Raw genomic sequence first — 27,119 nt, forward strand, 5'->3', positions numbered from 1 at the left:
TCGGCCTTCACTTTCTACCACAATTCAATTTCCAGCCAAAGCAAAAAGGATTTTTTTTAAATCACACCTAGTACTGGAACTCTGGTCCTGTATGTGCTGCAGATCCTATGGATAAGCTGTGTTGCTGACTTCCTGTTAGTACTGTTCAACACCGAGTTAACATGGTAACATTGTTACTCGTTTATCTTATTATTATTTCTTTAATCAATTTCCATTGCATCCATGTTGAAAGAAAAAACAACAACCATTTTTGTTGAGACCCTCAGTCTGTTTCATGTAGCTACATCAATCTCAGTGCCGTAACAGTTACACAAAGGACTGGTAATAGTTTATGATGCTCTTATTGGTTAAAATAATGCACTGACACTAGCTAAATGGAAGTAAACTTGAAGCAACAGATTGTGCCGGATATCTGGTAGAGAACCCTTTTTACCATTATTTTTTTAATTCTTGTGTTTTTAATTTCCACAGAATTTATGAGATAAAATTAAGTTCCTTATATAATGTTTAGGCTTGTGTAAACAAACTTTCACTTTGTTTACAATACAAACGAACATTTCCACTTTTTTATTCAGTGCTCTCAAACTACCCAGTTAACCTGTACTTAAGGAACACAATGTAGAGAACGTTTGCCGTGCGTACTCTACAAATCTGTAAGGCATACACTTCTACAGCTAGGATGTTTATGCAGTGCGTAGTAAAGTTTGCAAACATTCACTCAGTTTGACTCATCCTTTTTGCAACCAGAATGACAAGCAACAGGCCCGAAAGTTTCTGCCTGCTGTTTTTCTAAACGCGTTCTCGACGAGCGCGTGATGTTTGACCCTGCTGGGCTACCATGTGTTTGTATTGATGTAGACGAAGATGGCGGATGAACTAGATAGAGTGCGGATTTCAGCTGCGGAGCTACGAGCTGGAGCGTCGAACTTGATCAACCACGAAGAGAGCTTGAGAGGTGAGAGTTCCCCTAGTGTGCCCGGAGAGCCCTAGGGGATCAGCGACAGGGTTACGCGCAAATGCTGCCAGAGTATTCACAAACAAAGTCCGAAATGGAGTTCCCCCGCGTTTGTTTTGAACCCCCTCGATCCATCTCCTTGTCCCCACCTCTCCGCAGCATGACAGCGTGCTTGCACCCCCTAGTTCACACCTCTAATAAAACGGCTCTCACAGTCCCTGCTGTGGTCTCATAACCGCTAAAGCATCCCCAGTTTGTCTGTCAAGTTATCTGACAGGCCAAAATGGACGAGGCGCCAAATTCGTGTTTTAAAAAATAGCAATGCACCAACCTAGATTAGCTTACCAGCTAACGTAGCGTTAGCGTTAGTCGGGTGTAGGAATGCCAGTTTTCACCTAAGTTAGCTGATAAAAGTGTTTAGCTAGCGTATACTAGCCATGCATTATATACTTTGTCGAGCGTTTGACTATCTTTCGCTTTCTAGGTCCGTTAATTAGTTATAATTTTCATATACCTACGTGTTGTCAAGTAGTTGACATTAGCAGTTGTGGCAGCAGGTGGCTATCGTCTGCACACTGAACAAAGTTAGTAACTTGCATCGACTAGTTAGGAGAGTTAGTAAATTAGTTGGCTAGCTACAGTAACTAATGGGTTTACTAATGGGTTTAGCTACAGTAACTAAACTAATTAGCCAAAAAGCTAGCATCACGTTTTCTATTTTTTAGACTACTTTACCGTAGCTTGCGCGTGTGAAACCTGTTAGGTAACAGTACGTTAATGTTTGTTAGTAAACGGCTAGCGTTAGCCATGTTATAAGGTAACTGTTGCAGTAATGACTTGCATAGCTTGATCAATGATTCGATGTAGTTGCACTTAATTGCAGGAAATCAACGTTAAACGTACTCTTATTCAGATGTTTAGCTGTTCATTTTCAATCTTACCGTTTTAATGCTATTGTTAAGGACTATCAGGCTGCTATGTTCAGTGACGTCACGAACGGTCGTTATCTGTTTTAAGTGAACAAGTTGTGAACGGGCATTTTCATTTTGCTGTATGTCATCAGTGTTTTTCTAATCCCAGTGTATGTTGTTGTACTAGCTTTGTAAATTAAGGGGTAGACTGAGGTTGTTTGAGACTTAGTTTTGTCCTTAATTCACATGGTAAAGTTTTGGTATGTTTCTTCTCCTTGTGTTTAAGTGCTAATGCTGATCTCAGTGATTGTGATTGTAACTTTCCTCCATTTGTCATATTTCCCCCTTCTGTTCCTCTGCTCTCCATCCCCCCTTTCAGACGGGCGAGACGAGAGGCGGAGCCAGAGGCAGCGTGAGGGGAAGCGGCCGGACCTGCAGCGCTACCAGCCGACCCCGGGGCACACCCACCGGCAGAGAGACGGCGGGGAGGCCGCCAAGCAGGCCCCCCAGAAGCCGGACCAGCCCGAGACGGCGGGAGACTCCCCACCAGCCTCGGACGCTAAAATGGAGGCTGACGCCAAGGCGCAACAGGGAAGCGCCGACACCGGGGTCCGAGACGCCGACTGTTGCCAGGACGCCAGCCGAGGAAACTGTCTGGCCGCCGTTCCCAAGGGCCTCGGCGCTGACCGCGGCCAGCTTTCCGGCGGAGGCTGCGGCGGTTCCGCGAATCCCAGAGCCCCGAAAGCCGGTGCGGACCTCGGCGGCCGGCACGATTCCCTTCACCGCGCGCGGAACGACTCCTCGGGCTCGAGCGGCCAGCAGCAGGACTGCCCTGACCCCATCGCCAACGCCAGCGTCGGCGTGTCCCAGTCTCCTAAACCGGCGCGGCGGGTTCGCAAGCCCGACCGCGAGATATACCAGCCGGGAGGCAGGCGGTCGCAGCATCAGCAGCAGGGCGCCAGAGACACGGCTTCCGGCAAAGAGGAGCCGAAAAAGGTCAGCCAAGCCTTTAAGGATGATGGTGAGAGGGAGGATCCTGGCGGGGGAAAACAGAGGGAGGACAGAACAAGGGTAAAGGACGGGAAAGAGGCGGAGGCAAAGAAGCCGGGGCAGAAAGCGGAGCAGGGGAAAGGAAAGAGGGAACCCTGTGATGCGCCCGCTGCACAGGAGTCCAGCACTGCTGCTGAAAACCTCTCCGGCAGGGTGGAGAGGCTGAGCATCAGTGCTCCGGCAGGGGGAGAGGCTGAGGGGAAGAGAGGAGGAGGAGGGGGCGAGGAGGCAGGGGGCAGGAGGAGGAAAGCGGGGATGGAGGGAAAGAGAAACAGAGCAGGGGGAGGGGGGGCACAAGGGGGGGAGGAAAACGCCGAAAAGGCAGAGAGAAAGGGCAGGGGAGGTCGGAAGAACCGGGGAGGAGAGAGGGAGGCGGACCGGGAGCCAAAGAGGAGGAGCGGAGGAGGGGAGAGGGCCAGGGCCGCGGGGGAGAGGGAGACGGCGGAACAGGAGGACGAGCGAGAGAGGGACAGAGAGAGAGCGAGGGACGCAGGAGGGATCAGAGACAGAGAGAGGGAACGAGAGACACCCAAGGACAGAGACCGACCCAAAGAAAGGGATGGGGACAGAGACCGGCCCAAAGAAAGGGACGGGGACAGATACAGGGTGAGAAACAGGCCAGGGGAGACAGAGCAGGCCCAGGAGGCGAGAGGCAGGCCCCAGCTCGGCAGTAAGGCCAGCCTGGCCTCCAAACGCTACTCCAAGTCGGACAAACGGCGGCCGCGGACCTACAGCACCAGCTCGGCCAGCAGCGGCACCAGCATGGACGGCCCCGCGGACCGGGGTCCAGGGGGAAAGGGCGTGGGTTCCTGGCCCGGGTCGTCGGGGAAGGACAGAGGGGAACGCAGAGAGGACTGGGGGAGAGGACCCCAACCCCAGCAAAACAGGAGAGCGGTGAGAGACTTCTCCTCCACAGACTCTCTGGAGGAGTGCGAGACGGGCCGGCAGGGGGGCAGGAGGAGGGCCGCCAGCGAGAGGGACCGGTTCGGGGAGGAGGACTGGAGCCCCGACAGGAGGCCCAGAGAGGGCCGCGCTCACAGAGGAGGCCCCGGCCCGAAGAACGCGGTCGGCGGGATCCTGAGGGTGTCCTTCGACAAGCCTTCGGCCGCCTCCCACGAGTCCTCAGACGACCCGCACCGGAGAGCGGAGGCGGGGCCTAGGGGCCGGGGGCGGGGCATCCTCATACTGCCCGCCCACACTAACATCACCGCGTCCCCGGAGCCCGGGCCCAGGCTGCTGGTGGGCGGAGCCAGGGGCGGGGTCGGTCAGGGCAGGGCCAGGGGAGGTCGTGGGGGAGCCCTCAGGAGGCTGTGGGACCCAAACAACCCCGACCAGAAGCCGGCCCTGACGCGCGGCCAGCAGTTCCAGCAGTCGCCGCACCTGCAGCAGGGAGGCTACGGCCAGCTGCACTTCCTGGACACTGACGACGAAGCCGCAGGGAGTCCTCCCGTCCGCCAGGGGGACCCCTTCCAAAACTTCCCCGGTTCCCAGCAAGCTGTTGCCATGAACGCAGCGGCCATGGCCTTCTACAAGTTTCAAAATTCGGACAACCCGTATTGCTACCCAATGGCGTCTAATGCCTCTAGTCGCTACCCGTACCCGTACCACCTCCCCTACCAGATACCCAGCACCAATGGCATCTACCCTGGCCCGGCCACAGCCTCCTACTATGCTGGGTTTGGCCAGGCTCCCGGCTCCCAGGGCTACCCCCCGGCCACGAGCCCGCTGACCCCAGAGGAGATGGAGGTGCAGGCCCGGAGCGAGCTGGTCAAGCTGCTCCGTGTGGCTGACAGTCAGGAGCTGCAGCTCAGCAACCTGCTGTCCCGTGATAGGCTGAGCCCGGAGGGACTGGACAGGATGACTCATCTCAGGTGGGAGGAGCCAGCCAGGCCTCTGATTGACACATGCTCATTTGCACACACATACACTAGCAAATTTACACACAGTAACTCACTCAAACATGTACACACACAGAAACACTCTCGTGCACATAAACATGAAAAGTTGTGCGCAAACACACAGAGGAATGCTTTAATGGAAAATGCCATTTCTCCAACCATGTCGCGTAATACTTTGTATTTCACTGTACGTATGTGTGAAACATATTTCATTCATATTTATTACTGCCTTTTATGTATGCATAATATGGTTGTTTTTGAGTAATGCGCCACCCTGTTTTAAACGTGTTAGCCTGTCACCATTTACCTCCGTCCGTCTGTCTGTCCGCCCGGCTGCAGGGCTGAGCTCCTGTCTCTGTACGAGCGAGTCATTCTGACGGACATCGAGTTCTCGGACTCGCAGAATCTGGACCAGGCTCTGTGGAAGAACGTGTTCTACCAGGTGATCGAGCGCTTCCGGCAGCTTCTGAAGGACCCGGCGGCGGACACCGCCCCCAGGATCAGGAACATGCTGCTCACGCTGCTGGATGAGGTAGAGCCGCGTCACTGCCGTTAGCGTGGGCTCCAGTCCAGCCCTCCCACGCCGGAGTTCAGGCTGAGCGCTCGGTCTGCAGTGGAGCAGAGAGAGAAAAAGACCCCAACGCCTTGAGCTTGTTCCCTTTCTCTTTACTTTGTTCGGTGTCCGAGGAGTTTGTGTAATGTTTTGTAATTTGTTGAGCAACTTGCAACTCAGGTATTAATGATGTTGGTTGTTTAAAAAAGGTAAACTATATGTATACCTACTGTAACTAGGAAATTTGAGCTTCAGTTGATTTGCTATCCAAAGTCAGTCACTTTTGAGCGTGAATCAGTCAATGTGCTTTAAACGACCTTTTCTTAGTATTTTGTCTAAATTTGCTTTTAAAGTGCAATTTTGGTTATTGCCGCATTCAGGGGTGTTTAAAATGAGCGTTTAAAGTAGAGCCCGACCGATGGCAGATTTTTGGGTCCGATGCCAATCCCGATTTTGGAGAGTCCTAGCCCACCGATTACTGATGTTTTGACCAATATTTTGTCAAAAAATGCAACATTTTCAAATTGATTTGAGGAACTTTTATTAAAGTTCCTATATTTAAGAACATTTAACTTATAAGCAAACAAATAAAAATAAACACACAAATAACTTTTTAGATAAAAAATGTAAAAGATGATATTAAATTAAATATATATATTAACACCATCTTTAAGTGTGTGAAATCAAAATAACTCCACACCTTGCTTTTACTCCTTTCTTTTCCAGCCATCTATAAAAAATTAATTTAAAAAAATCAGTTTTCCAGTTTCAAACATGTATTTTTATGAATATTATTATTATTGTTGTTATTAATTTGTTATTATTTCTTAGTATCTATTCTCAGTAAATTAATTACATTTTCTTATTTTATTCCTACTACATGATCTCAAAGAGTAAGACTATCTAGCGAGCTTCCCTGTCCATAAGAATTCGGTGGTGAAAATAACTACAATGCGCTCTGACGCGTGACTAGATGACACACTCCCTCGCAATAACGCATCAGCTATTGACACAGCCTCATTATTTCTTATTATATATTCTCAGTAAGTTAAATGAATTATATTTTCTTATTTTATTTCTATTACATGATCTCAGAGAGTAAGACATTATCTAGCGGAGCTAATGAGTGAATAAAGCGTAACGTTAGATTAAATTAAATTGACTGGATGAAATACGTGAAAAAAACTACAATGCGCTTTCATGCAGGTTACCCGCGCTAACTGTTAGTTGATTCACTTCTCCAACAGCAATCCTTCTCTCATGTTATCACGACAAAGCTAGACAACATGGCTTAAAATGATCCAGGTTAGAAGTGTTTTATCGGCGTTTTTACAGTCTGGTTAGCTTGCTACGATGACGCGTGACTAGATGACACACTCGCTTGCAATAACGCGTTGGCTATTGACACAGCATCATATAGTAGCTAATATCATTATCTCAGATAAAAAACAAATGTGTGATGCATTCAATCACCATTTTATTTTGGCTGGTTATTTATTTTAGAATACAGCGATGTCCTCTGGAAATGTAGATCCTACGCGGCTTATGTGCTCACTGCCGCTTCATAAAGGCTTGCTAGCCAGCTAGCTTGCTAAAGTGAACCAAATAAGTTAGCTCGGTCGTATAAACGCATTTAATTAAAAACTTTCACTAAATATACATACCTTTATTGCGGCAATCGAATCTGTGCAGACAAGTCTTACAGTGGAGAATATTGGATGAGGCACGAGTGACAAACGTCTTATTACAGAAGTAGCGCATCAGCTGCTGCAGTTCACACTTGTATTAGAGCTCCCTCTACTGGATAATTCTAGTAAATAGCAATTACAACGTTCGAACAGAGAAGTACAGATAAATAATCAATGTTTTTTTTTGTTTATTATATTTATTTAAAAATTGGGACACATCGGCTGCATAACTGCCGATCCCGATGTCGTCAAAAAAGTCAAATAATGGCCGATATATCGGCCACACCGATATATTGTCGGGCTCTAGTTTAAAGGCTATTGGTGTTACCTAATACTGTTTATTTGATAATTGCACATTTCCAACGCTCCCTGGCCTTCAAAAACAAATCTAATGATACTCCGTTGTCTTTCAGGTACTGTTTGTAGTATATTTTATGTAATTTTTACCAAACGCCCCTCTAGGGACAAGCATTGGAAATGATCATAAGCTGCAAATATTAAGATATAAGGATCACGTTATTTCAAATAGTGTATCTGTCCATTTGAAATAATCATTAATTTACCAAATTATCTGTGTGACTGTTAAGTTCATTCCTGTGCTAACGGTTTTAAATGAGGAACTATCTTCGTTCAAACTCTGTTTCCTAGGGGGCTGTGTTCTTTGACGCACTGCTGCAGAAACTGCAGACCGTGTTCCATTTCAAGCTGGAGGACTACATGGACGGCCTGGCCATACGCGCACGCCCATTACGCAAGACGGTACGCGCGTCACGCTCCAGACCTCCCCAAAGTACACGGAATGGGCATTTACACCCATGGGCGTCTCGTGGAGATAACGTAGCCTTGTGTGCTGTGTACCCATGCAGGTGAAGTACGCCCTGATCAGCGCTCAGAGGTGTATGATCTGTCAGGGCGACATCGCCAGGTACCGCGAGCAGGCCAGCGACTCCGCCAACTACGGCAAGGCTCGCAGGTGAGTTCACTCGCCCGCTCACCTTATGCAAATGATTCTATTCGCAGGCGTTGAAAGATTCACTGGGTTCATGAGCTGCCAAATACTCTGCTGGTTAAAGTGCAGACAAGGTCTCCTTGCATAAAGATCACACGTTCCAGCCCTGGCTGCGAGCATCGTTTGAGAGCGGCGCGATGGATTGACTTTGTTCTGCCCAGGGTAGGGGGAGTTTAATTTCAGTTCTGCTGCATTAGTTCCTTTCAGCCTTGTGCCAGGAACTCTGAGTCTACCAGTTGTCATCAGTGAGCGGTATGCTTCTTCTCCTTCTACAATTGTGCTGTCGGAGATACTGAAAGTGGCTGCATTCAAATACCTCACCTGATCTTCAGTGACTGAGCACCAGACCCAGTGAGCTTCCTGGCTTGGCTGCTTTGGCAATTTGAACTGGAAAATTGCAAACTGAATAAGCTATTAAATCCGGCCAGTTGAAATGTATTTGTATTTACCTGTGGATCTGGAACGCTGCCGGCTCGATTCACTCGTTCTCTTTCAGCACCCTTTAGCACGACCTCAGCGCCTTGGGAGAGCCACACGAGGCTGACTCTTGTCCCGGAGTGCCTCCTAATGGCCTTTTATTACTGTGGATTACCGTTGGCAGCGCACCCAGGAGCAGGCCGCTCGCTCTGACCGTCTGCAGTCGTGATTGCGGGGCGACTCCTGAATGCGAACAGCAGCAAGATTAGGCTTTTCAGCACACCCCTAATTTCATCCTTTGCAGCGAGCGCATTTCGCTTGTAAACAATGATTTGGCCTGAGTAGGGCCATTTAAAATGAAAATGACACTTGAAAATGAGGTCTGCGGTCTGAGGCGGAGGCTTTCTCCCGCTGAATCCCGTTCTCTGCTCTCTCAGTTATCACGGTCATTCGGCAGTATTCTACCGGGTGAGGGATGACACGCGGTAGGTAAACTCGCTATCCGCGCTGAGGATGAGGAGCGTGAGCGCTAATGGCGGTTCTCCTCCTCGTAGCCCTGGCGCTCATTTTCATGTATCTCACGTTAGTGATGACTCATCCTTTTGACTCATCTCTCGTGTCCCCGCGCGTGTCTCTCTCTCTCCCTGCAGCTGGTACCTGAAAGCACAGCAAATAGCGCCCAAGAATGGCCGACCCTACAACCAGCTGGCTCTGCTGGCGGTGTACACGGTGAGTCTGTCAGCGCCCCCTGTCGGGAACCTGTGGTATGGCAGGGTGAGTGGGACTTATGAGTTAAATTCAAGGTCAGACATCTTGGCTGGCCAGGAAATTGGAAGAGGCAAAAGCTGTCAATCTCTGATGCTGTCACTTGTTGATTATTCCTAAAATTTTATTGCACTTTTTTTGTTGATTATTCCTAAAAATGTTCAAGCTTATTTTTTCTTTTTCCCAGAAGGGATTCCTCTCTCCTTTCCTCTCTCCTCTCTTTTTGTTTGTTCACTTTCTCTTTTAACTGAAACTTAATTGTATCCATCACCTACTTGGTTCGAGATGGGTGTTCATGTTTGGCCTTATGATGGGCGTGTTGCAGAGGTCCCTAACCCTGGTCCTGGAGAGCCACGGGGTCTGCTGGTTTTTGCTGTTAGTCAGCACTTAGTCCATCCATTGAAGCTGCTGCTTCACCCTCACCCTCACCTCACCTCACGTCACCTGGTTTCTTTAGTCTGAGTCTTTGGCCGGGGCTCAGGATCCATGCCATATTATGTACTGGATTGGAAATATCATCGGCAGTGCATTTATCCATTTGTACGCCTTTTTTACACAGGAAAGAGATGACAGGGCCTGGAATGGATATAAACAAACATCTTTCTGTTCTCAGTAAAGAGAGACACAGAGGATTTGATTGAGGTCTTTACATTTATAAAAGGGATTAATCCAGCGGATTACAAAAGCTGCTTTAAGCCGGGCTCTGTCCGCAGAGGCCACTAGGTGCAATTGGAGGGTCAATTTTACACTTACACTAGCGTTTTTAACGCCAGAGCCTGATTAGTTTATTTATTACTGGGATTTGAAGCGGTAGTGTGTGCCGTGGAATGTTCTAGACCAGGTTTGACAGAGTGCTGGACATACTGTGGATGAAATTATCCCATAGCTGGGAAGAGTGGCCTTATGTTGTGATCAGACCCTCTTACTCTTATGTCCTTGTGTTAGCTTATATAGTTGCCGGCGTCCCGAAGGCAGGAAAGTTGGTACGGCGTTTGACTTTGTTGTCACGGACCATCTGCTGACTCACTTAAATCCCCTTCCTGTTTATCTGGCACGTATAAGCATCGACCCCCCCGCTGCTCGATTTTGCAGAAAAATGTCCAAATAAGGCTCTGGCGGCTGTATTGTGTGAAACACAGTGTGTGCCCACTAGCCTTTTTTTATCTGTCTGTCTGTATTCCCGTTAAAACAGTGAGCGCGATGCTGTTTTCTGTGTTTGAATGAGAATCGGCCGAGCCGCGTGGCGGAGCAGCCGCGTAGCATGTGCCGAACACCCAGCGGCGTGATCGATGTGCCTTTACACAGCCCGTCCCTCAGACCTCCAGGCTTTCTCGGCGAGGCCAGGACGGGAGCATGCGCTTTGTGATGAGTGCTTTTTGGTCAGGGCTTCGGCCGAGCCCGGGCCATTGTGATATCTTGAAGCTCTGCCCGCGTGATTTTAAATTGCTTTTCGATCGCCGGGGATTAGGACTCTTCGGCGTCATTTCAGGAGTCCTCACCCCCACCCCCACCCCCATCCCCCATCCCCCATCCCCCATCCCCGCCCCCACCTGTAGGAATTAATGTGAATTTTATTTTGTCACATGGATCCAACTATGAAACCACTGCATTTTGCCCGATTTACCATTAGGTGTCAGTGTAGCCAAGGAGAAGAGAAAACGAGACGTTAGTTTTGTAGAAGCACTGCAGACCCTATCGTGTGTGTTTTGAGAGAAAACAAAGTGTCCTTTTTGGCGTGGATGTTATCGAACGCCCCTGCGAGCACGTCCCAGCATGCCGCTGAGCTGGGCATGCACCGGGTCACACGGCACAGACGCTGGACCGATTACTCATCCCTCCACCTTCATCCGCTCCCTCGCTTTCTGTCCTTCCCCCCCCCCCCATTATTCCCTCTAATTCCTCTAAATCTAAAGTCTGTCTGTCTGTCTCCTTCTTCCCCCTACACTTAGCTTCAAATTCAAATATGTTGTATTTGGCACAATCACAAATATTCTAGGTGTAGTTATGCCAAAGCAAATATTCACATAACATGTAAATCTGCAGTGAGCAAAATATTAACGGCATTAGTGATAAACATATGTATTTTCTATAGGACCTGTAAGTGATGACTATTTCAGGACAGAAAGCTCTGGAAAAAATAACCAAAACAATGTAACTGTTGCGCTCTTTGAGTGGGCTGCTATATGTTGTCCCGCACCATTGACACACCATGACATAGTGGGCAGGGAGAGGTGCTGTGTGTCCCTCTCCCAAAAGTACTTCTCCTCCTAATTCTACACAGCTGGGAATTGTCTGTTTATTATGAATTATTTTTTTTTGCTTTTGTTTTATTTTTTTAAATTCTGTTGCTAACCATTACTCTCTCCTCTTCCCTCCCTCTCTTTCTCTCTCACTCTCTCTCTCTCTCCCCTTCCCTCACTCTCTCTCTCTCTCTCTCACTCCCCTGTTCCCTCCCTCTGTCCCTCTCTCCCCCCTTCGCTCCCTCTGTCTCTCTCTCTCTCTCTGATTCTCTGGTTCTCCCGCAGAAACGGAAGCTGGATGCTGTGTACTACTACATGCGCAGCCTGGCAGCCAGTAACCCCATACTGACTGCCAAGGAGAGCCTGATGAGCCTTTTCGAGGAGACCAAACGCAAGGTCAGAGCAGCAGGGGGTGGGGACTCTGTGGATGTGGTCATGCGCAGTTATTCTGTCCATCCGTTTGGTACGGAAGGCATGAGGTAGGCCTGTGCTAACTGTAACCTTTAAGGGTAATGCTTGCCCTAAGTTTGGGCTCTACAGTAAATTGGGGGCAACTGAATTTCCCTTCATATTACACATTAAATATTTAAGAAAATTTTAAATCATGTAAGTGTATGATGGAAACATGATCTTTATATATTGTATATATATATATATATATATTAATATCAATTTATTTGTGATCCAATTCCCCAAAAGCCAAATGGACATACAGACTGCCATGGCCGTCTAGGTGCAGTATGTCTGTAGTGGTTTGTTCTTAATGGTTGTTCCTGGGGAGTATTTCTGTGGAAGTTGTTCTATCAGCATTTAGTCATCGAGTAAAACCTTCCATGTTCCTGGAGCCCTTGTTTTCATTGCCACACACTACCATTGCCTGGCGTTTCAGTGCACCAACAGGGATGTGTTTTAATGTGCCATATTCTTCAGAATCACTTAGTAAGTCCAGTCAAGTTGCCAGCTGATTCAACAAAGCATCGTTTTGTTCATCACGTCTTTGTTTATATTCGCTGTTTTGAGAGAACCGAGAAAAGGAGGCTAACAATTGAAATGAAATGGAGAGGAGAAAAATGGTAAACAAATGTGCCACTGGAACAAATCCACACACTTATTTGGTTTGTTTGAGATGCTACGTCCATTCAGTCAGATAAACCCCCTAGTCCCACTGCTCTCGCTGCCACACCTAGCTAACTGAACACAGCTGGGCCGTTTCGTAACGCAAAGCTTAACGCTGAAGTTCTGTCGTCATGGAAACAGATTATACAGTTTATTCACTTCTTTTAAGAGATTTTTGTGGGACTACGGCCCTTAAGGCTTAGCATAATCTATCAGGCTGTTGTGACGTTATGCAGCTGAATAATGTGTTAACATTGGAAGATGGACGTCTTTTTATTTTTGTAAAACATATGATATGTTTATGTAAAACTAGTTTATATGTAATTGTGTATGTAACTTTATATGTAAAACAAGTATACACAATCAAGCACAATATGCGTATGTCACCAGACTTGTGATTCTGGTGCAGTCCATTGTCAGCACGTGGCAGTTGTAGACGCTCTTTCCTTTTCCCCTTTGCTGTGTCTTATTGTCTGATGGCCCTCTTCTCTCACGTGTCCCCCTGCTGAACGCTGGTGGTTTTGTGGCGTGCCAGATCAGCACTGCAAACGTGACGCTACGCTACCGTTCCTGCCGTTCTGTTCTGCTACGCCTTCTTCGTGACACGCTCGACTCCGTGCTGAAAGAGCCCTAGCGGGCTAACGGTGTTGCTTAATTCAGGAACCAGACTAAAACTCAAACTTTCCGTTGGTGTAGAGCAGGGCCTTTCAACGGTTGCCGTCATGGGGGACAGATCACTTTTTTAAAAAACCATGCGAAGGGGCCAAGTAGAAGCAAACCATGAGCAAGATGTACTGTGCGTAAACAAACTGGATGTCGTCTTAAATATTAACAAACTTCCGATTAATATTCTGTAATTATTATGAGGTATGCTGACGCACTACAGAAGCTTACCTGGAATTAAGTCAAACATTTTCATGCGTGGGAGTAATGTATTTTTCTCAATGATCAAAGGGGCCAAGGCTGTGTCTGCACTGGGCTGTATTTGGCCCCAGAGCCCGCCTGTTGAATAGCCCAGCTGTGGAGCTTGGAGTGCTTCGCGTGTCCTCATAAGACACCTTGAACGAATGCATTCCGAGCGAAAACGTTTAGTCAGTACCGCCGTCTGTCGAAATAAATGTCCGGCCCACTCCCTGTTTATTGTAAGCCTTAATCATAGACGGACAAGAAAATGGAACAAGTCGATTGAGGATTACGAAAGGTTCTGATTAAGACCAGCGTCGGCTGGCTGGAAGTGAGGGAAGAGCATGCTGCGAAGCCTCCCAGCGACGTATCCACTCAGGAAACAGCTGCGGAAGAGGGGATCAGCCAGAGGTCAGGACGAGGTCGCCCGGAGGTCAGAGGTCGGCCGCGGTGCGGGGAGAGGACAGGGACGCGTCCCACAGTTATTCCCACTGGCAGAGCGCTGAGATACTAGCGTAGCGTCCACATGTGTTCAGTTCCCAGGGCGACTGATGCTGTCTGTAAGACTGGCCTGGACCCTGAGAGTGTAACTACGCTGATGGCCTGAAAAGTATCTTCGCTCGCTTTTATTTAGGTACGCACATTACAAATCAAGGCACCAGTTCCAAAGTGGGGGAATATCCTTCTCCATTCCACAATGAATTTGCTGTAAGATGCTAGTCTACCCCATGGCACTTATTTTATTATTTTATTTATTAAGAAAACGTAGGTTAATATCAGCATTTCAGTTATTAATAATTTCCAGCTTTACAACTATATAATGTTTACTATATGTTTCAAGATTGTACTTATTTATATTATCTAACTGAAGCCAAATATACTGATGTAATCAAATCCCCTGAATGTACTGTGGGACTGGCCACACCCCTTTTGCTTGTGAGCCCAGGGCCACATATCCAGTGAAACGGATACATATTCACATTCCGCAAAGTAAGAGTTACGGAGTCTTTGAGTGATCAAGAAACACATGGGAGGTCTTTTACATTCTGACCCCTGTGCTTTACACCTCTGATAGCGGGACAATTTGTTTTGTTTTTCCTCATTAGTTCTGAAATAAAACAATTAATATAACTTATGATTAAAGTGCAGTCTTATGTTATGTTATGTCAACATAATGTAGCGTATTACTATTGGCTGGTGCACTGCAATGTTATCCATGCCATATTCTAATTTCAATCTTTGTGTCATATTGGCTGTTGTCTTCTAAAAATAATCTAACTGATGAATTACAAATGGACAAGAGCAGTAAATTTGTAAAATTCTGGAATCGAGTCTTGACAGAGTTGCTTGGGGCCAGAAACCGAAATTTGTTTGCAGGTTGAAAGAAATGTGGTTTCTTTTTGGAGTGCAGTGTGGTTGTGATATGCTGTCAGATATGCTTTGCCGCTACCCTGAAGGTGCTGATGCTCTGCCCTTAAACCCTTGTCTCGCCTGCAGCAAATTCCCTGAGCCCTGCCAGTGTGGCAGTATTTTGTGAGTTGTCCATCTCCGTGTCTGCAAATTTTGGGATGGAAATTGAAGTCCTGAGAAGTCCTGGTGTGACACGGCAGAATGTCGGCCATCTTGCTTTGCGCGGCTCGGGCGGGAGTTGTGTTGGTCGGTCTGACCGTGCTCCCTTACTGCGTTCCTCCTAAGGGATGTGCAGTGTTTCTGCTTGGCCTGTGCTTTAAAACCCTTGTAAGGAGTCGCTCGAGTTACTCCGCTTTGGAGCAGTCGCTTGGCCATGAGCCACTAGTCAGTGCCACAGTGTGGCCACTGCAGGTTGAACGGCCTGCATTTGACATCAAGCCTTTGAGGGTTTCCTTCTTTTAACAAGCAACCTGCGTTGTTTCTGATGAGTGCAGTCGCATCGTTGAAATTCACCTGGCATTTCTTCATCCCATCTGCAACAAAACAATGGTTTACAACAGCAAGGGCTACTGTCCTGTAATTAAGTGTCTTTTCCTTGAAAAACAGTGAAGACATGCTAAACGTAATTGTCAGTGCTCTCGTAAGTCTTCTGTGACCACGGACATGTCGTCAGCTGACTGGAGCCGCTCCTCTGTAGTTTCTGTGTGTGCACCAGTAGCCCACAGCACGTACGTCTGCCTCAGCTGTTCTGCAGGGGTTTTGGTCTCGGCACAATAAGGCTTTAGGTTGTTTGTATTGTAAATATTGATCTATTGTTGCTTTGTGCAGTTATATGGAACAATTGCGAACTGCAGAATATGTCGAATCTGTGTACGTGCAGGTGGGTACTGGTCATTCCATCCATGTTTATTTTCGTACGCTGGTCATTGTATCGACAGTGAGCTCCATAATGTTTTGGAGAAAGGCGTTTATTTTTTTTGGCTCTGTATGCCACAGTTTTAGATTTGTTAGCGAATAATTCACATGCAGTTAAAGTGCAGATTCTCAGCTTTGATTAAAAGGCATTTTATACATTTTGGGTCCACACTATAAATTACAGCCCTTTTTATTCATTGTCCCCCCATTTCAGGGCAGTTTGGGACAAATGGGTCATATTCAGCACGTGGTGATGTCTGGGGGTCCCAGACTTCAAGCAGTCATGCATGCAAAGGATATGCGACATAGTACGAAACATGACTACTTTCAGCTATATAACATTAATATGTCCCAAACCTTATGGTGCCCAGAAATTGTACAGTATCTAAAATTGTACAGTGCAAAGCCAAATCAAGAGAAATTATGTCTTTGTCACAAACACTATGGAACTTGCTGTATGTTTACTTTCTTTCCTCTCCGTGTGTTAGGAAATTAATTACTTCATGAAGGTCCAAATTATCCACTAATTGTATGATTAGTCAGGTGATTGTACTAAACCCAGTGCCTCTGAGGACATTGGTTGTAACGCAGACTTAAATTCCTGTGGGTCATGTTCCTTTAAAAAAAGATGATCTTAGTCATCACTATTCTTAAACTGCACCCATTGTTACAGTGAATGGCTTTGCTGGCTGGCTTACCAAGACTGGCTTATCATGGTTAGAACAAACATTCTGTCAAGTTGTGCATGCTGGTTATTTTGATAGTCAGCTAGTAGATTTATCTATGTTTGATAATCTGATTAACATGCACGTTGCTTCAAATTCCGTACTTGCATACAAATTTGAAAAAGAATACTTAGAAGGTAGCTTACTAGTAATGGAGGGATTTGCCATGTTTAGAGGCACTGCCTGATAGATTCATCGCTTGATGGATGATGACTAATACGGAGCCTGTTGCTGTAAAGTGTCAGGTGGGCAGCACTGGGCTTACAATGCAGTTTGCAGAAACAGCCATCTTATTTGAGCTGAAGAGACAGCTTTGCACTGTACTGTGTTCTTATATGTTTCCTGCAATTAAAGTCAGTACTTGAGCTGTCCAGAATGCAACACTCCACCCATCTCACATTTTAGTGATTGCGTTCTGATTCTTGATTCTTGGTTTAAAAATAATCCACATGAATTGACCTCTACCTGCTACAGTAAATGTTGCAGTACTAAGAACATTTTTAAAAAATTATATTACAGAAAGTTTTCCCTGCAAGCAGAGGTGGGTAGAGCACTCAAAAATTGTACTCAAGTACAACTATTGTTACTTTGATGTAAAACAAAATCAAAGCAAAATTAAAAGAATACCTCCTAAAAATGACTTCTGAGAAAGTATCTGTTCAAAAAACTACTCAAGTGCAAGTTACGCAAGTGTTCAATTGGCACAATTTTATTGCCAGGTCAAATGTGTGTATTTTCCAGAAGACGCTAGCTAAAGCTACATTGACTGTCTCACCTTGCATTCGTCTCCATCAAATTAGTGAGCACTCAACCCTTACAGCTGCCACAAGCAATCATTGGATAGCGAGGTGCAAAACAAGTATTTCCCATGGAAAGTTGCGTAATGATATTGTAGGTCAGTGCATTGCAAGGTTGTAGTGGTATCTAACATTCTATTTTTGTCTTAATCTGACCACAGTGAATCTAACTAGAGTCTACGTAAGCATTTGTTTTTGCTGCATGTATTCATAGTATGCCTGCGGGCATTTGTTAGTGACCTGGAGGTTGAAGTTGGTTAACTTAACTTAGCACATCATACTGGCCGCAGGTAACGTTTGCTAAATTGCTAGCAAGAAATATGCCTGGCTATGTATATTCACAGCTAAAAGTGGATGGGTATATGTGCTTAGTGTGTGTGTGTGGGGGGTGTTTGTAGTCCTTCTGAGTCAGCCTGCTTAAGTATTTGTGGGGCACTTGTAAAACGTTATTACCCACCTCTGCCATAGATAATCAAAGTCTTCAATCAGACCAGCGGTGGCATAGACCTGGCTAGAGGGACCAGGTGATTCCCCAGTGCAGCTGAGGACACTGTGTGAGGCCTGAGAATGGCTGTTTTGCTATTCATGCACACTTCCTCTAGAGTTACAGCAGTGTAATATGTGTATGTGCCATATGTATGGGACATGTGGACAGACTTCTTCTGATGTGTGTCTGTAAATACACTTTTTTGAGCATTTGTAGTATAATCACATCATACAAAGTTTACGAGTGAAACAACAGAGTTCAAATGAGTTGGAAGTCTAATTTCTGAAAGATTACTCTGCCGATAGCTGATGTGCTTGCAGTGGTGGCGTTTCGTCATCGGGCATAAAGAGAGCTTTTGCGCTCTCGGCAGCAGACGACAGGAGAGAATGTTCAACACCGCAGCCGGATACTGCTGACCTCATTAGGTCAGAGAGGAGCATGCTTGGCTTTGCTCACGGCCATCCCAGTGGCACTGAAGGTTGGTAGGCCAGCACCATCGCTGATCAGCTGAGAGGAACACAGGATTTTCACATGGGTAACAAGGCAACAAGCTTTAGCTATGCTAGTAATAGGGGGTGCTTTCTGAATGAGAAAGGGGAAATGGTCTGAGGAGTAGGAAATTGGGGAAGGAGAGTACCACGCAGACAGTGTTTTAGACAGAACGGGCCTGTTTATTTTGTGTGTAATTGAAGCTGAACCCCAAAGCTAAGGCGCACTTGCTGGTGGAAGAGAGCCCTGAGACCCCGCCCTCTCGGGCCTGTTTGTGTTCCAGGTTGAGCAGCTGGACCGCCGTCAGCAGCGGGACTCGGAGGGCGGTTCCCGGGGCCCCAGGAGCGGCACGGGGCGCGGGGAGGAGGCGGCGCGGGTGGAGATCTGGATACGCCCCAGCGGACCCACAGGGAACGCGTCCCGCACCGGGAGCGAGTCGGGGCGGGACTCGGAGCAGGACGGAGAGCTGGGGGCTCTCAGCGCCAGCGACGTGAGTAATGGACACCCCTCCCAGCCAATCACCCGCTTAGGTTTGGTCGCCCGGCGCACTAACTGCGTACTTACTGCGTTGTGTGTTTGAGGAGCACTTCCCATTGCTGAGAAATGGGCAATGAAATCAGGTTGGGTGACCTGCTTTAAAACAAACAAACAAAAATCGGCCCTTTGTCCTCCTGCTGCAGCGCTCACTGCAGTCTCGGTAGCGCTCAGACAAGCGCGTGTCACCCACCCGCCCCCAGTGTGCCTCAGCGCTCACACAGACGGGAGTCGGGGGAAGACCCCTCGCGTGCAGCTCAGTGGGCGAGCCGTCTGGGCGGCCTCCCGCACAGCAGGGGGCAGCGGTGCACACTGAGAGTCTGTCATCCCGGCTCAGTGAAACCCTGCCATCCCCGGGTAACGGCAGAGCCAGGTGTGCGGTCCCCTGTGGGGCTGCTCGGTACTCACACGGTCCCCAGCAGCCAGTCACCTAACCCAACTGGTCAATAAGAGAGGGGCTCCACCAGCCATGGAGTGTGTTAGTAATGAACACACAGGCAACAGTGATGGGCGAATACTGTCTGGCCGCACTGCCCGGATCACTGCGCAAGTAGTTATGTGGGAAGAGATATCCACCAATCGCCTGAAGGCCTGTACTCTTGAGACTTGTGGAGCTCTTCTCTGTTTTGACCAGTGAGGTGAGGTCATGATTGTCTGTTGTTTCATTGGCGGGTGATAGCGTGATATACCTACGATTCCAGTGATCCTGGCCTGTGAACCTGTGAAGCAGAAATGAAAGAGAGAGAAAGAGAGACATTAGTGACACTTATCCTCTCTTCTCACCGCACACGCTGTGGGTTGGTTTGTAGAGGGCAGCCCAGGACCTCAGCTTTATGGTAATAAGGCCGCCGCCTGGTTTTTGAAGAAAACAAGGACAGCCTTAGGAATGGAGCAGCAGCTGTGGGTGTTCTTGGTCATTATCACCGTCAGCATCATCGTTATCATTTCTCTGTTCTCTGCGGCTGAGCCTGGCGTGATGCAGGAGAGGAGAGTGTGCATGTACAGCAGGCAGCATTGTGAGCTGGGTGTGTGTGTGTGTATTTGTGTGTGTATGTTTTTGTGTTTGTCTATGTGTATGTGTATATGTAACGTGTGTGTGTGTGTGTGTGTATATATGTAACGTGTGTGTATGTGTATACTGTATGTAACGTGTGTGTATGTAATGTGTGTGAGACGTGCGTGTGTATATGTAACGTGTGTGTTTGTGTGTGTGTGTGTATGTATGTATGTCTGTATGTAGTGTGTGTGTGTGTGTATGTAACGTGTGAACTTGTAATACTATCTTTGTAGGAACCAAATGTCCTCATAAGGATAGAAAGAAATTTATCTTTGTGGGGACCTTTTGCTGGTCCCCACAAGGTCAAGAGGCTGTATTAGGGTTAGGACTTAGGGTTAGGGTTACAATTAGGTTAAGGTTAGGGTTAAGGTTAGGCATGTAGTGCTTGGGGTTAGGGTTACGGAATGAATGTAGTCAATGGGAAGTCCTGATAAAGATAGCAGTACAGGACTCTGTGTGTGTGTGTGTGTGTGTGTGCGCGTGTGTGTGTGCCATGTGGGCCCTGCTGCATGGCTGCAGTCACGTCCCCATCAGACCGACAGTGGGAATGTGGTCAGTTCTGTGGGGCCCAGCTCATAAAGCACTTGGCCTTGTCTCTACCCACTGCGCACGGGGACCAAAGGGGAAGCCACACGCGCTCTCACGAGTCGCGCAAATTTCTTTCCCCTTTTGACACCATTTGTTCAGTAGACTACAAGGTCAGGACCTTAAGACGCTGGCTGCTGTGGTCTGCTCTTCTTGAGAGAAGAAGCAAAGAAGAAGAAGCACTTCTCCTGTCTGACTCTTGTTTTCATTTCACCAGTGTCACATGCTCTCCTGTACAAATGCTTCAGCTGGGTACTGCTGAAGTTAGATTTTTTTTTTAGATTTTTGCTAACGGCCATTAGCGTACTTAAAGTTCTCCAGCGCCGCAGCGCTTGGCAGCTCGTGCACCCGCCCCCCGTTCATTTTGACGTTTTGAGAGGTGTGGCAGTTTGAGATGCTGCTGGACTCTTTTTTTAGGTTGCGTGCAGATCTGCTCTGCGGTGGCCTCAGATCAGAACCCCCTGATACCCAGTGCACCTTCCGCCTGTCACGTACCTGCTCCGGCAGAGCTTTTAGTGTGTCAAGTGTGTCCTAATTCCACTGTGTACAGATGTATATACACACACACACACACCTACACACACTCGACACGCACCGTCACATACACACACACATGCACCTACACACACTCGACACGCACCGTCACATACACACACACACACACACACCTACACACACACAGGGACAGCTATAGAAGGAACAACCCTAATTATTTCCCTTTAAAAAAGTTAGAAACCCCAGCCTTGTTTAACAAGATAAATGATGTTATTGTGAGAAAGTTTATATTTCTTAAGTATGCGGGCAGCCATTGCTTAATATGTAAGCAAAGAAACTCAAGCGGAGGCCTTGCCCCACTGTAGAATTGTTTCTGGTCGCTAACTGTGATGACGAGGGTTACCGTTACAGCAGAAGCCAGGAAATGATGTAGAAGAATTCTGTGAAAAAGCTCCGTGTGCTCACCAGCATGTGTGTCCCTCTCGTTCCTGGAAACGGGAGCTCTCCTGGTCCGCTGCTTTTCAGGAGGAAATGGGGGAGACGGTTGCTTAAGAGAGGTGCCCGTCACAGGAGCGCACCACTTTAGCTTGATGGGAAGCCAATGGAGTTCATTTCCCTGGGGGGGTGGCGGGGGAGGGGGCATCTTTTTTTTCCCCTCTGATGATCTGTGCTTGGCTGAATGGGCCTTACTGAGCAGAGCTGCTAGACCAGTCTCCCCATCAACAGAAAGTGACTCCACCCACCCACCCCCCTAAGTGCTGACATCATCAGATGATGTCATTGTTTGTCCGCTGGTTTACGTGCGACCTGCCCTGCTGTGTGGGCTCGGAGAATGGCTTCCCGCTCCATCCCACTCCTGTCTGCGCTTCTCTTTCTCCACGCTGGCAGTGGCTTTTGGTACATTTTTTTGTCAATTAGCCTGAGGCAGGTAGAGCCGTCCGGCAAAAGCACAAAAGAAACTGACAGCCGCGGCAGCATTGATTTTGTGCGCTGGTTATTTATGTGCGTTTAACTTCATTTATCTGCTATTTTTCTGTTTCGTTTGTTTTCAGCCTTTATGTACCTGATTCCTTGAATCGTAGGTGCATGATTGGATTCTGTTGCGCAATCCATGCTAGTTTATTTCACACGAGCTTTTTTGTGTTTTATTAATCTATCATCCTGTAAGACTTTTAAATTAGAATTATTTTTTTTTGATGGTTGTTCACATCCTGGATAGCTGAGGTGTTTTTCCTATGGAGAGCAAAGCGTTTGAGAATCAATCAATCAATCAATCAATCAGACTTTATCTGTATAGCACTTCATACAAGTTAAATGTAACACAAAGTGCTTAACACAGTACAACAAACCCCCACCCCCATCTCCGCATGGATTCAACAGAAACGGGAGCGCTAGGACGTCCTGGACCAGCCTTATCTCACTACGAGCATGTTGAAAATTCTCTGTGCCCGAGTGGGCTGCGAGGATCGCTATCCTCGTTGAACTTTCACATGTGAGACTCTATAAAAAATAAAATAAAAAATCTGCTCCATTAAATCCTGAAACCTCTGATTTTGTGGCGGCATACCAAGGAGTGTGTTGGGTTTTTAAAAAATATTTTTTATAATGTGCTCCATTTCCCAATCGCATAGAGTGCCATACATACCTTCTACATTAGCCACAATAACAGTATAAGGCAGACGCTCGCAGTATATCATAAATCACTTTATCCTCAGAGATGAGTGCTGCCTCCGGTGTTGAGGGTGTGATCCTGTGGCCGGGGCAGCAGTCGGGCCAGCTCCCGGCTCCTCGGTTGTCGTAGCAATCCTCCGCGGTGCAGCGACTGTCGCTAACTGCCACGCCCTCCGACCCCCGGCGAGCCGCCCTCCGGTCGTGAATTTGGCGAATGTGAGGCGTTCGCTACGACCCTGAAACGAGCAACACGGCTGCGCATTTCAGCCCTTTTCTGGATGTGCGCATTTTTAAAGGACTGTTTGACCTGGGTCTCACGGGTTTTGTGCGCACGCTCTCTGATGCGCTTGTGCATTCAAGCGTTCGTTCGTTCGTCAGCGCGTTCAAGCGTTCGTTCGTTCGTCAGCGCGTTCAAGCGTTCGTTCGTTCGTCAGCGCGTTCGTTCGTTCGTCAGCGCGTTCAAGCGTCCGTTCGTTCGTCAGCGCGTTCAAGCGTTCGTATCAGCGTTCAGCGTCCGTTATCAGGCGTTCGTTTTCGTCAGGCGTTCAAGCGTTGTCGTCAGCGCGTTATCGTTCGTTCGTCAGCCGCGTTCAAGCGTCCAAGGTCTCGTCACGCGTTCAAGCGTTGCGTTCTGTCATGCGCGTTCAGCGTTGTTCGTCAGCGTTCAGCCGTTAGATTCGTCCAGCGCGTTGTTCGTTCGTCAGCGGCGTTCAGCGTTCGTTCGTCCAGCGCGTTCAGCTTCGTTCGTCAGCGCGTTCAAGCGTTCGTTCGTCAAGCGTTCAGCGTTCGTTTGTCAGCGCGTTCAGCGTTCGTTCGTCAGCGCGTTCGTTCGTTCGTCAGCGCGTTCAAGCGTCGTCGTTCGTCAGCGCTTCACGTTCGTTCGTCAGCGCGTTCAAGCGTTCGTTCGTCAGCGCGTTCAAGCGTTCGTTCGTCAGCGCGTTCGTTCGTTCGTCAGCGCGTTCAAGCGTTCGTTCGTCAGCGCGTTCGTTCGTTCGTCAGCGCGTTCAAGCGTTCGTTCGTCAACGCGTTCAAGCGTTCGTTTGTCAGCGCGTTCAAGCGTTCGTTCCTCAGCGCGCTCAAGCGTTCGTTCGTCAGCGCGTTCAAGCGTTTGTTCGTTCGTCAGCGCGTTCAGTCGCGGGCGTTTGACCCCTGGAGCCCTGATAAATTTTTTTTTTTTTTAACGAAAGGCAGGAAATGGTTTTTTTAAACGTTGGAAAGGCCGCTCGTCTGAGTTAGTTGAACACAAGTGACGGAAGTGCGATTGACTCACGAGCGTCATGAAAGTGAAACCCGTTGCTTTGTGGGGGACCGCGGTCCGGCCCTCATTACGCGCGGCATGCGGCAGGGTCACGCCCGACCCGGGGGGAGACGGGTCTGAGCGGGCCGGGCCGGGCGGGTGCTTAACGAGCGCTGAGGGCGGTTGGGCGGGCGCGGGTCTTTCTCTCTGCCGCGTCGGCGCTGTGATGTGAGCGCTGCCGTGTTGGCGGTGACTGTCCTCTGAGTCACAGCGCGGGGAACGGCGGGTGAAAGAGCAGAGCGCAGCGAGCGGGCGGGCAGGCGGCCTCGGCGTGAACGACGACAAAACTTCCAGCGCCCTTTAGAGCGTCACATGTTCCGCCGGAGGCCGCCACGTTTGCAACGCTTTTTTAAAAAAAAACCTTTTTTTAAGCAAGCCGGCTCTGGATGTTGGATTGTGGATGTGTCGTAATAATCGCCCTCCCTCGTGTCCAACGCAGCTTGTTTTCCCTCGTCTTATTCGGTGAAAAGACGAGGGCGAGATTTGTGGGAAAAGCGTTCACAAAAAGAATACAGAACCAATTTTCTGAATGGGTTCTTTTTTTGTTGCACATTGCTGTTCTTTTTTGTGATGTGCAGTACACAGTATAGTAATACAGTTGCACTGTTTGACTATGACTAATCAGTACAATCATCCATTGTTATATACATGCATTTCCAAAAGTATGTGGACACCCCTTTTAATGAGTGGTTTTGGGTATTTCAGCCACACCCATTGCTAACGGGTGCATATAATCAAGCATATAGCCGTTGTAGAATGGGTCGTACTGAAAAGCTCACTGTCATACGTTGCCACCTTTCCAGTTCATCAAAATTCTGCCCTGCTAGAGCTGCCCCCGTCAACTGTAAGTGCTGTTGTTGTGAAGTGGAAACGTATAGGAGCAACAACAGCTCAGTCGCGAAGCGGTAGGTCATGCAAGCCCACGGAATGGGACCGCCTAGTGTTGAAACGTGTAGTGCGTAAAAGTCATCAGTCCTCGGGTGCAGCACCCACTACGGAGTTCCAGACCACCTCTGGAAACAACATTGGCACAAGAACCGCTTGTCGAGAGCTTCGTGAATTGGGTTTCTGTGGCTGAGCAGCCGTACACAGGCCTAAGATCACCGTGCACAATGCCAAGCGTCAGCTGGACTGATGTAAAGCACACCGCCATTGGGCTCTGGAGCAGTGGAAATGCGTTGGCTGGAGTGATGAATCGGGCTATCTGGCAGTCTGATGGTCTGGCGGAATGCATAGTGCCAACTGTGCTGGCCCGAATGGCGCCAACTCTGAAGTTTGATGGAGGAGCAATAATGGTCTGGGGCTGTTTTTTATGGTTTGGTCTCGGCCCCTTAGTTCCAGTGAAGGCAAATCTTAATTCGACAGCATAGTGACATTCTAGAGAATCGTGCGCTTCCAACTTTGTGGCAATAGTTTGTTGAAGGACCTTCCCTGTTTCAGCAGGACAGTGCCCCCGTGCACAAAGCGCGGTCCATGGTTTTCTGAGTTAGGCAGGGAAGAATTTGCATGGCCTGCACAGAGCCCTGACCTCTACCCCATCAAGCTCCTTTGGAATGAATTGGAATGCTGACTGCGAGCCAAGCCTTATCGCCCAACATCAGTGCCAGGCCTTACACTCAACATCAGTGCCAGGCCTTACACTCAACATCAGTGCCCGACCTCACTTATGCTCTTGTGGTTGAATGGAAGTGAATCCCTGCAGCCGTGTTCCAAAATCTGATGGCAAGCCTTCCCAGAGGAATGGAGGCTGTTACAGCAGCAAAGGGGGACCAGCTCCATACTAATGGCCATGGTTTTATGGATGAGATGCTCAATTATTACATGTGGGTGTGATGTTCAGGTGTCCACATACTTTTGGAAATGTAGTGTAGCACCTAAGTGTATTTCATTTTTTGTTAATTTTATTATTGCATCTTATTACAAATTTAAGTGTATCAGCCTGCCAGAAATACGTTCATCAATATTTTCCAAGAGGGTCCATTGATTGCTGTGTGTGTGTGTGCGCGTGTGTGCGTGTGCGTGCGTGTGTGTTTCGTGTCTGGATGTGGTGAGCTCAGACTGCAGATGATGAAGGGGAGTGACTCAGCGGCGGTGTGGCACTCTGGGCTGTGACTGCAGCAGTCTTGTGGGATTGTTCCCTGCCTCCGCACCACTGCTGTGGCTATGGGCCGGGCCAGGGCAGGACTGTGCTGTGCTGGGCTGTGCTGGGCCGGGCCAGGCCAGGGCAGGACTGGGCTCTGCTGGGCCGGGCCAGGGCAGGACTGGGCTCTGTTGGGCTCTGCTGGGCTGTGCTGGGCTGGGCCAGGGCAGGACTGGGCTTGCTGGGCTGTGCTGGGCTGTGCTGGGCTGGGCCAGGCCAGGGCAGGACTGGGCTCTGCTGGGCCGGGCCAGGGCAGGACTGGGCTCTGTTGGGCTCTGCTGGGCTGTGCTGGGCTGGGCCAGGGCAGGACTGGGCTTGCTGGGCTGTGCTGGGCTGGGCCAGGGCAGGACTGGGCTGTGCTGGGCCGGGCCAGGGCAGGACTGGGCTCTGCTGGGCTGTGCTGGGCTGGGCCAGGGCAGGACTGGGCTGTGCTGGGCCGGCCAGGGCAGGACTGGCTCTGCTGGGCTCTGCTGGGCTGGGCCAGGGCAGGACTGGGCTGTGCTGGGCCGGGCCAGGGCAGGACTGGGCTCTGCTGGGCTCTGCTGGGCTGTGCTGGGCTGGGCCAGGGCAGGACTGGGCTGTGCTGGGCCGGGCCAGGGCAGGACTGGGCTCTGCTGGGCTCTGCTGGGCTGGGCTGGGCCGGGCCAGGGCAGGACTGGGCTCTGCTGGGCTCTGCTGGGCTGTGCTGGGCTGGGCCGGGCCAGGGCAGGACTGGGCTCTGCTGGGCTGGGCCAGGGCAGGACTGGGCTGTGCTGGGCTGTGCTGGGCCGGGCCAGGGCAGGACTGGGCCGGGCTATGCTGGGAGAGGGCGGGACGGACCTGGAGCTCTGCTGGAGTCAGTCTGTGGGCCCGCTCTCCTGGGGAGGACTGTGCTCCTCTCTCACAGGGATGGAGAGATGGGAAGGCCAGGTGTGTGGGGGAGTGGGACAGTTTTGGGACGGTATGAGAGGATCTACTGCTCCAGCACACGACCCCGAACGCGCACACGCGCTGTCACCCCCACCCATACAAC

At 49.0% G+C, this 27,119-nt stretch overlaps 1 protein-coding gene across 3 annotated transcripts in view; it reads left to right on the forward strand.

The window, feature by feature from the left end:
• Window positions 1-795: 795 nt before the first annotated feature.
• smg6 (SMG6 nonsense mediated mRNA decay factor) overlaps window positions 796-27,119 on the forward strand; it is a 118,212-nt gene continuing 91,888 nt past the window's right edge. For 2 of the 3 annotated variants that reach the window (XM_064351403.1, XM_064351404.1), the window contains exons 1-8: window positions 796-955; window positions 2,246-4,787; window positions 5,154-5,346; window positions 7,704-7,814; window positions 7,922-8,028; window positions 9,132-9,210; window positions 11,772-11,882; window positions 18,612-18,818. In XM_064351403.1, coding sequence (XP_064207473.1) covers window positions 865-955; window positions 2,246-4,787; window positions 5,154-5,346; window positions 7,704-7,814; window positions 7,922-8,028; window positions 9,132-9,210; window positions 11,772-11,882; window positions 18,612-18,818 — 3,441 coding nt within the window. In that variant the 5' untranslated portion in view covers window positions 796-864. Of the gene's footprint in view, window positions 956-1,233; window positions 1,540-2,245; window positions 4,788-5,153; window positions 5,347-7,703; window positions 7,815-7,921; window positions 8,029-9,131; window positions 9,211-11,771; window positions 11,883-18,611; window positions 18,819-27,119 lie in introns of those variants that run through there. The other variant, XM_064351405.1, reaches the window with a different exon arrangement.

Source organism: Anguilla rostrata, chromosome 9 (assembly GCF_018555375.3).
Source record: "Anguilla rostrata isolate EN2019 chromosome 9, ASM1855537v3, whole genome shotgun sequence".
NCBI classification, from domain to species: domain Eukaryota; kingdom Metazoa; phylum Chordata; class Actinopteri; order Anguilliformes; family Anguillidae; genus Anguilla; species Anguilla rostrata.